The following is a 10,195-nucleotide window of genomic DNA, read 5'->3' as shown; positions in this document are numbered from 1 at the left end:
TGATAATTTTTTTTTTAAATTATAAATTACTAAAATTATTAATCTCACAATGAAAATTTTGTTATCGGTAATTTAAAGTTTTTGCTATTAAATATACGCATGATCAAAAAAACATATGAGTAGAAAGCATCATTTAATAGACATTAATATTAAAAATATACTATGTATGTTAATATCATTTAAATTTTATTACATATCCTATCAAATTTTTAAAAAAATTGTTTGGATTAATAAAATTTATTTATATGTTCGCACCAATTTAATTATATATGTAATAGTTACTGACTTTTAATTATTCAATATATATTTATTATTTTATAATATGTAAGAACATATAATACATAAAATAATTTATATATATAATGTTTATTCTGTGCAAAGCGCGGGTCTTAATCTAGTAGTTATATTGTATGTCATGCAGTTATATTTTAAAATGCAGTTATACTTTTAAGTTGGACACAACATATATCAATGGGTCAATGATCCTAATTTAATAGTATTGACTGCTTGCTTCCTTTTGTATTTTGTGTATGTCATGATCTTTCTATACTGTTGTGTAGTGAGTCAATTAAATTAATTTCTCTTTCAATGAAAAAAAAGAACACTTCTCTTAGATCTCGTAATTAATACCATCCCTTTCTCAAGTCGCAGCGACTGTTTGAAAACTGAATGTTGAAACAATTGGCCTTTAGCTCTTTCTTTTTCATTAATCTTAGAAACAAAAATATTAAAAATGGTGCTGCCCAGGATCGAACTGGAGACCTTTTGCGTGTAAGGCAAACGTGATAACCACTACACCACAGCACCTTACGTTTATCATTTGATTTTAGTAAGCAAATAACAAATATCTAGTTTTCTTTCACTATATTTTAAATTCTTAAATAAATTAATTTACTTTATAGGGTCATTTAGGTTTATATACAAAATGAGGATGGTAATTAGGTGATCGGTTGGTATTCAAAAGTATTTGCAGATGTGGTAGCTTGTACGATATGAGAAATGACATAACAAACGTAGGAAAGCTATATAGTTTTTTGGAAGCTGGTTTTTTGAAGCAGTGTAGGTAGTAGAGACTAAATTGAGATGGATATTCTTAAAGATGCAACTATCAAGACACAACAATCCAACGAGTAGCTAGAAATTGGATTTTAAGTCCGTTTTACAAAACGTAAACACGACGACCCGCAACAGTGGAAGTGGACGCAGACAGAAACACGATGATGGCGACAAAGACAGAGATTTACGGGAACACGGTAGTGGAGAGGAAGCTTTATTGAGATACAAAGATGGAACCTTTCGAAATTTAAACCATTTAATTTGCAGGCCTTTGAAAAAAAGTTAGGGTTCCTCATTATTCTCTTGTCGTTCAGGTGATGGAAGAGTAAAAAATGGTTGTGAATTGAAATGGCTTTTTTTTTTTATATTTAATATATTAAAATCTTCCCAACATGGACATCGGAATTACAATCACCGGAGAAGAAAAGTGGAGAAACGGCCAAGCTAGGTTACACAACTACAACAGCTAATAATCAAATCAATCAACAACAGGAAACTATCGAGATAGATCTGAGCAAGAGTGAGTATAGCTGTATAGGGTGGTGGGAATGAAGACTAGGAAGCTCTGCCTCTTCCTCCGATTGGACCCGGTTACGTTCAAATCTGATAACCGGGGCAGCTCGAGACCGGGGAGTCCAAGACCAGCGCAAGAGACAGCACCAGTCACCGTTAGAGATGTCACCCCGGAGGCGTCCCACGGCCACCACACGTCAGCTTCAACGAAGAGCCAACTCCTTAACTCTAGCCGCCACATGTTGATCTAGATCCACCGCCAAGCAGGTCCGAGACAAGGCGTATTCTTCTACTCTCACAGCGAAGATGAAGAGGACCCGGACCGGAGAGAAAGCTAAGTTGGGAACCGCCATTCCGAACGAAGAAACCTCCGACACCAAAGACCTCCTTTTCCATCGGAGAACTGAGAAGAAACTAAAGAAAGAGGCAACAAATCGCGTACGGGATTAAACAAGGAAGAAGAGAAAAAGAGAAAGAGAGAAAAACAAAGGATTGCTAAAAGATACAGACTCATGCGTAGCTATTAAGGATATAATCGGGCACAGTGACCTTTCCATATACCTAAATAACTTTGTTTTTTTGGTTATCTAGTGCAAATTACCTACTTTATATAGGTCAGGTGTTTTTTTCTTGGGCACAAATTGAGAAATATCTTAACTTTTTTTTTTGTAACTGTCATTCATAAATCAAGAAATATCTTAACTTGTTACATGTTTCTTTTAATAATGATGAAACTAATAAATATCCAGGAGGGGGGAGGGACAAAGAAACTACACAAAATTATGAAAATATAAGTGGTAAGCTATTATCTTCGTAGAGTACTTTTGATGTGAGATTCAAGTTTTATTTAATTTTTTCAGACTAACATTTTTGATACATATCTCAATCAAAACTAGTGAATTTTGTTTCATTAAAAAACTTAAAGAAATGAATCGAATAAAATATTAGCATTTGACCATAGCATTAAATAAGTTAAAGAGGAAAAACAATAGTAAATAAATGTAGGTTAGATGTTATTTTCTTGGGCATAAATTGGGAAATATCTGAATTTTGAAAAAAAAAAAAATATATCTTTAATAAGGATGAAACAAATAAATATCCCACCGGGGAGAGGGAAAAGACGACAAGGACGTAAAATACGAAAATGACAAAAAGAGTAGATTCGCTGTCAACGCATGCGACAGCGTTTTAAGGAACATTTATTCCGAGCCCAGTTTAATTCTGATTTATAAATTGACGGAACTATCCATCGTTCCGACAGTTATTCGCGAAATCGTCACCTGAACCGGAGGGATCCCAACCATCACGCCAGACATCGACCCATTTTTTTGTCCGAACGCGCCGCTTCTCTCTCTCCCGAGACAAAAGATCGAACCTTTTTCTTTTCTTTTTTTTCTTTCTTTCAAAAAGTTTCAATCTTGAATATCGCAAGAAAAAGCAAGAACAGAATCGTATAATTATATTCGAGAGACCGAAGCGGAGGAAGATCAAGAATCGTCTCTGCTGGTCGAGAGAGAGATAGAGAATACGATGCCGGAAACATCGCCGGCTAATCTTGACAGGGTTGCTTCCTCTTCCTCCTCTTCTTCAAGCTCCGACCGTGCTTCCGTGAAAATCGAGGAAATTGAAGACGGTGGTGGTGGTGGTGGTGGTAGTAGCGTCGTCAATGGCTCTCAAGAAGCGGAGAGCCTACCGGAAACGACTGCAGCCTCCATTGTCGAAAACGCTTTGGCTGAATCTTCAGGTAATTGAACGGGAAGGCCGAATCGTATTGAGACAGTTTAGGCTCAAAGTTGATTCCTTTTGTTTGAATCTCGATCTTGAAGTTCATTGTAAGCTTCTTTGTGGGGGTTTTCAGGTGGTGGCAATAAAAGCTTTTCTCGACAATGGTCAGTGCCGATGGACAGATCCTCAAGCAATGATAGAGCTGAATCATCATCGTCACCATCATCATTATCCTCAAAGCCTAAGTTACACAAGTCAAAGACCGAGAGGCACCGCAAAGTTACTCACATTCTTGCCGAGGACGCCGCCAAGATATTCGACGACAGAATCTCTGCTGGGAAGAAGCTAAAGTTGCTGAACCGTATAGCTAATGTGAAACATGACGGAACAGTCGAGTTTGAAGTTCCAGCAGATTCCATCCCACAATCTATTCCTTTAGACCGTGAAGAAAATTCCAAAAACGGTGATGAGTCTATCGATGGAGTAGACTTTCAGTACGTTCCTCCTATGCAGATTGTGATGCTAATCGTCGGTACGCGCGGAGACGTTCAGCCTTTTGTTGCAATAGCCAAACGCCTTCAGGACTATGGACATAGAGTTAGACTTGCAACCCACGCAAACTTCAAAGAGTTTGTTTTGACTGCTGGATTGGAGTTTTATCCTTTAGGTGGAGATCCAAAAGTGCTAGCTGAGTGTATGTTATCTAACCAAAACTGTTTACTTCAATCTAATATGTTATCAGCAATTCATCTCATTGGTTTTCCTTGCTACATTGTGTGTGCAGATATGGTTAAGAACAAGGGCTTTTTACCATCAGGTCCTTCAGAGATTCCAATCCAACGGAATCAAATGAAAGACATCATATACTCTCTACTTCCAGCATGTAAAGAACCTGATCCAGATTCTGGGATTGCCTTTAAAGCTGATGCTATTATCGCCAATCCTCCAGCTTATGGTTTGTTTCAGTAACTTTTGAGATTCACTTTGAATGGTAACTAACTTGTGAATCGCCATTGCAGGACATACACATGTGGCAGAAGCTCTGAAGATACCTATTCACGTATTCTTCACCATGCCATGGACGTAAGTCTTTGTATCAGAATCATTCTAAATTATTTTTCTTCAGAATCATTCACACTATCTTTATTATGATGATCCAGGCCAACCAGTGAGTTTCCACACCCTTTGTCACGTGTCAAACAACCAGCAGGATACAGAGTGAGACTTGTTTTTACTCAGATATTATCTGATTGGTTTGCTTCTTCTTCTAACATTGACTTGATGCAATTTTCAGCTCTCGTATCAAATCGTCGATTCATTGATCTGGCTTGGGATAAGAGACATGGTGAATGACCTAAGGAAAAAGAAACTGAAGCTAAGGCCTGTTACTTATCTAAGTGGAACACAAAGCTCTGGCTCTAACGTTCCACATGGATACATGTGGAGTCCTCATCTAGTCCCAAAGCCTAAAGGTAGTAGCATGACTAAATGAACTTACTAATGCAGTGATAGATGTTCTTAGAATGTTAGTTCTCATTTATTTTCAGACTGGGGTCCACAGATCGATGTAGTGGGGTTTTGCTTCCTTGATCTTGCATCAAACTATGAACCTCCTGCAGAGCTTGTGGAGTGGCTAGAAGCTGGTGATAAACCTATTTATATAGGCTTTGGTAGTCTGGTGAGTTTTTTTTTGGGATCCTTCTTAATCGCTCAAACGTTTGTCTATGGTGAAAATAATGTGTTTTTTTTTATGGTAAAGCCTGTCCAAGAACCAGAGGTAATGACTGAGATCATTGTGGAAGCACTTCAAAGAACTAAACAGAGAGGAATCATTAACAAAGGCTGGGGTGGCCTTGGAAACTGTATGACCTTTTAGTTTATTAAATGCTTGTCTGTTTGGTATATTATTGTTATTAATATATGGTTGATGCGGCTTTCATACAGTGAAAGAACCCAAAGACTTTGTCTACTTGTTGGATAACGTCCCACATGACTGGTTATTCCCTAGATGCAAGGCAGTGGTATGTCTATAATAGTCTGGAACTCTTCTGAGTTCTGATGTTTTAACATTGCGTGTTCTCACAAATTGTGGCTCTTTCTGCTCTCAGGTTCATCATGGTGGTGCTGGAACAACGGCTGCAGGTCTTAAAGCAGCGGTGAGTTTAGTTTGAGTGTAAGCTGTTGTCTGCCACTTGAGATAGTTGCTAATCTTTAAGTGTTTTCCTTTGTCTGAACCATACAGTGCCCAACTACAATAGTGCCTTTCTTTGGAGACCAACCTTTTTGGGGAGAACGAGTGCATGATAGAGGAGTAGGACCTCCACCAATCCCAGTGGACGAGTTCTCACTTCATAAGCTTGAAGATGCCATAAATTTCATGCTCGACGATAAGGTAAATAATAATATGATCATAGGTAATGCCCATTGAGTTAACAAATGAAACTGAGCATTTTTATAATTGGGAGCAGGTGAAGAGCAGTGCGGAGACTCTAGCAAAGGCGATGAAGGACGAGGATGGTGTGGCTGGAGCTGTGAAGGCCTTCTTCAAACATCTTCCGAGTACAAAACAGGATCTTCAGGAATCGATCCCTGAGCCATCTGGATTTCTCTCTTTGAGACAATGCTTTGGCTGTTCTTAACTTTCTACCCACCTCCTCCAGAATCGCCTATTTTCTCCTGTGCATGGTTACCTCTTCTTGTTATGTCTGTTTTCACTTCTTGTTCCACTGGTTTTGCTTTTACAATTCACTTAGAAAATGTTTTAAAATTTGTGAAGTACTTTGGAATGTGATGTATAGGTGATGCATATAAGTTTTGATTTGTTATAAGCAGCAAAATAAAATGATGACAAAGTTCTCAAGTTTTGTGGGTTTTGATTTTTAATATAATACAGTATACTTTTTGGTAAACAATGGTTGACTATACTATAATAAACTACAAGAAAAAAATACAAAGTGATTTATATATGTGACAATTATATATATTTTATGAAAATTTATGTCACCATCCTTGAAAAAATTGTAAATCCTTTTTCCATTAATCTGCATTATCCATATTTATAGGATCAAAAGTGTTTGTATATGCTCATAAATTTCGAGTTCTTACTTGTATAATGGCGACAATAAAATGTTTCATCTACACAAGTTTGAATGCATGAGAAGAAGGAACATATTCAATCATATATTTTTATTAATAATTTTTTTATTTTCTCATTACATTTTATGATTCAATATTTACAAAATTGGCCTTTTATGATCGGGTGGTATAACAGGCTCAAACAATATCGATGGCGCAAATCTTTTATGATCGGGAGGTATAACAGGTTCAGACAATATCGATGGTGCAAACCTTTTATGATCGGGAGGTATAACAGGTTCAGACAATATCGATGGCGCAAACCTTTTATGATCGGGAGGTATAACAGGTTCAGACAATATCGATGGCGCAAACCTTTTATGATCAGGAGGTATAACAGGTTTAGACAATATCGATGGTGCATGCCTTGTATGATCAGGAGGTATAACAGGTTCAGACAATATCGATGGTGCATGCCATTTATGATCAGGAGGTATAACCGGAGGTATAACATGCTCAGACAATATCGATGACGTATACCTTTTATGATCCGGAGGTATAACAGGTTCAGACAATATCGATGGCGCATGCCTTGTATGATCGGGAGGTATAACAGGTTCAGACAACATCGATGGCGCCTGCCTTTTATGATCGGGAGGTATAACAGGTTCAGACAACATCGATGGCGCATGTTTTTTATGATCAGGAGGTATAACAGGTTCAGACAATATCGATGGCGCATGCCTTTTATGATCGGGAGGTATAACAGGTTCAGACAATATCGATGGCGCATGTCTTTTATGATCGGGAGGTATAACCGGTTCAGACAATATCGATGGCGCATGCCTTTTATGATCGGGAGGTATAACAGGTTCAGAAAATATTGATGGCACAAACCTTTTATGATCGGGAGGTATAACAGATTCAGGCAATATTGATGGCGCATGTCTTTTATGATCGGGAAGTATAACAGGTTCAGACAATATCGATGGCGCATGTCTTTTATGATCGGGAAGTATAACAGGTTCAGACAATATCGATGGCGCATGTCTTTTATGATCGGGAGTTATAACCGGTTCAGACAATATCAATGGTGCATACCTTTTATGATCAGGAGGTATAACAGGTTCAGAAATATCGATGGCGTAGGCCTTTTAGCGCAACAACATTTCGCAACACTGAGACCTCCACTCACACATATTCCTCAATTAAAACCTTTTTCTTTACATGTTACGTTGCCCTTGTCAGGACACGATACTTCATTAAGACATATCATGTTGTTGAGGACACTCATTGCACTTGCTTGTCCTGTAATAACCCAAATAAAAATTTTAATCACACAACGAAAATTGTTTATCACAAAATCATTCCTTATGTATGAATTTTTGTAAAACTAATGATTCACCTAAAATGAAAAGCAAGAGAATAGTTGACATCATCACGAAAGATTTTTCACAAACGTATGAAGATCTCAGGGTCTTCATTTCCCCTTTTTAACAATTTTTTGTTATTGTTGAATTCTTCTTCTCTATGTATGCAAATATTTTGCTTGTTTGTTTGTATATTTGATTTTAGTGGTGTGCATTGTTCTTATTATATAGGATGAATTATATTTGGTATAATTGCAAAATAGCTATGTAATTACACATAAATAAATTCTTTTAATATTTGTTTGAATTTATTTATTTAACTTAATTATTTAAATAAAATAAATTTTAAATTACATGAATATTTTGATATTATTTTCTTATTAGATATATGAGAGAATAGATATGTTTGAGTTGTATAATGTAATTTTCCACATCATTAAAGAAATTATCTAAAAATTTGACACTTAAACATAAATTTTAGAATTATTAATTAATCTAATTATCATTTAAATCAAATGTTTTAACAACATATCTAATAACCCATAAATAATTTCTAAAAAATAGTTTATATTCAGTCGACCAAAATTTTAATATTAATATTTCTGAAGATAAATAATAATATAATAAATGTTGACAAAAAATAAAATAATAATTAAATAATATAATTCAAAGTACTTAATTTCAGGCGTAAATTTAGTCAATTAGCAAGAACAAAAGAAAAACAATTCATTTAAGATTTTTTTCATGATTCATCAAATCTACCTTAACAAAATAAATAAAAAGTGAATCTCACAAATTCTTCTTCTTTTTTTTTTCACTAAGTCCAAGTCTAAAAAATAGTAAGAAAATTAGTTGAAAACCACAACCACATATAATATACAATCAAAAGATAAAATAACATTAGAAAACAGAGATAATAAGATATAATAAATTAGTAAGTAAATAAAAAATAGACATATAATTTAGTGTTGGTGAAATTTTAGTCAACAATTAATATTTTAGTAAAAATACATAATATAATCTTGTCACAAATTTTAAGAATAAAGAAATACAAAAAGAAAAAACAAAAAGGAAAGAAACAATTTACGAGATTTTCCATGTTTCATAAAAATGCAAGACAAAAAAAAAGTGAATCTGGCGTAATTGTTTTTCTATTCTAGTCACTGAACTCAAGTTTTGCGAATTTGATAAGAAACAATAAATAAACCCGCAACCAATAAACTCAAGATAATGGAAAGTAATAAGAAATTATTGAAAAATCACAACTAAAAATTAATACATAATTAAAATCAAATTTTCAAAAAAAAATGGAAAACAAGCAATAAAAATAAATCAATAAATTTGCACGAAAAGCAGTACAATTTTGTTACAACCGTAAAAAAAATGAATGATATAAAGTGCAAATCTAAAGTTATAATATCTTATCAAAAATTTATTACGTACTCAGTTTCTATTTTCAAAGAATAAAGAGATGCTATAAAAAATCAACGCTGATATAATACTAACATTTTTTAAAACAAACACAATATAAACCACACTAAGATAGAAAAATAAGAGTACAAATAAATAAAATGAAAATACTTGGAACAAAATACACATAACTCATGTATAAACTTCTATGTAGGTTACTATGATCAACCATATAAGACGGCAAGGTTGTGTTTCTGTTAATCTAATAAATGTAATGCCAGTGAACTTTAATAATTAAAATGAGACAATGCGAAGACCATATGACAGAAAATTAAAAACAAAGGACGTAGATATAAAAAAATTGTAAAACAATAAACTTTTATAAAAACTTCTGCGCTTCGCGGATAAGCCCTTATAATTAGTTTAAAGTATAGTTATTTTTTTCAATTTGTCTTGTATTTTAGTTATCTATATACACTACAAGAAAACATATTTTTTACTAGGACAGTATTCGTCGTAAATTCATCGTAAACGGGGTGTTACGACGAATTAACGTCGAAAGATGTTTCGTTGTTAAACGTCCGTCGTAACGGAGGTTTCGTCGTAAACGGCTCGTTACGTTTACGACGAAATATATTCTTCGTAAAGCGCAGGGAAAGGATTCGTCGTAAACGCCACGTAAGTATTCGTCGTAAAGCCCACGTAATTATTTCGATGTAAAACACACGTAAATACTTTTGTTGTAAATCACTCGTAAACATTTCGATGTAAAACCCTCGTAAATATTTCGATGTTAATCACTCGTAAACATTCGATGTAAACTCCATGTAATGTTTACGAGGAGTTTACATCGTTTCTTATTATATTATTATTAATTAGTATATAATAGATTTTAATTTATATTTAATATTCAGAATTTAAAATAATTTAAATTTTAAAATGAAATATGAAATTGAAAAACATATTTTAAAAAGGCATTTAAAAGTCATACAATAATAGTTAAATTCATAATACAAACAGAAAAAAAAAACTACATATTGTCGAAG

General features: G+C 34.3%; 2 protein-coding genes and 1 non-coding gene across 3 annotated transcripts; 1 reads left to right on the top strand and 2 right to left on the bottom strand.

Annotated features, from left to right (window-relative positions):
- Positions 1-734: 734 nt before the first annotated feature.
- TRNAV-UAC lies at positions 735-807 on the bottom strand. Its single transcript has one exon. It is a non-coding gene; the product is annotated as a tRNA-Val (tRNA).
- A 2,005-nt stretch (positions 808-2,812) lies between these two features.
- On the top strand, positions 2,813-6,136 carry LOC106329278 (sterol 3-beta-glucosyltransferase UGT80A2-like). The gene is made up of 12 exons (XM_013767913.1): positions 2,813-3,313; positions 3,428-3,988; positions 4,079-4,249; positions 4,314-4,377; positions 4,455-4,512; positions 4,589-4,766; positions 4,842-4,972; positions 5,054-5,156; positions 5,239-5,315; positions 5,403-5,450; positions 5,537-5,686; positions 5,763-6,136. The coding sequence occupies exons 1-12, from the start codon at positions 3,100-3,102 to the stop codon at positions 5,931-5,933; spliced, it is 1,926 nt and encodes a 641-aa protein (XP_013623367.1). The 5' UTR covers positions 2,813-3,099; the 3' UTR covers positions 5,934-6,136.
- Positions 6,137-6,527: 391 nt separating this feature from the next.
- On the bottom strand, positions 6,528-7,049 carry LOC106330154 (proline-rich extensin-like protein EPR1). Its single transcript, XM_013768688.1, has one exon. It carries the CDS (start codon positions 7,047-7,049, stop codon positions 6,528-6,530), a length of 522 nt encoding a protein of 173 aa, XP_013624142.1.
- Positions 7,050-10,195: the final 3,146 nt, after the last annotated feature.

Source organism: Brassica oleracea, chromosome C3, assembly GCF_000695525.1.
Source record: "Brassica oleracea var. oleracea cultivar TO1000 chromosome C3, BOL, whole genome shotgun sequence".
Taxonomy (NCBI): domain Eukaryota; kingdom Viridiplantae; phylum Streptophyta; class Magnoliopsida; order Brassicales; family Brassicaceae; genus Brassica; species Brassica oleracea.
The sequence above is the reverse complement of the archived record's forward strand: the minus strand, read 5'-3'. Positions and strand labels throughout refer to the sequence as shown.

Excerpts from the sequence above, each read along its gene's own strand:
- LOC106329278 (XM_013767913.1), top strand. The coding sequence starts at position 3,100 with ATGCCGGAAACATCGCCGGCTAATCTTGACAGGGTTGCTTCCTCTTCC. Across the intron at positions 3,989-4,078 it reads TCCAAAAGTGCTAGCTGAGT|ATATGGTTAAGAACAAGGGC; the intron begins GTATGTTATCTA and ends TTGTGTGTGCAG. Across the intron at positions 5,316-5,402 it reads TCCCTAGATGCAAGGCAGTG|GTTCATCATGGTGGTGCTGG; the intron begins GTATGTCTATAA and ends TTCTGCTCTCAG.
- LOC106330154 (XM_013768688.1), bottom strand. The coding sequence starts at position 7,049 with ATGTTGTCTGAACCTGTTATACCTCCCGATCATAAAAGGCAGGCGCCA.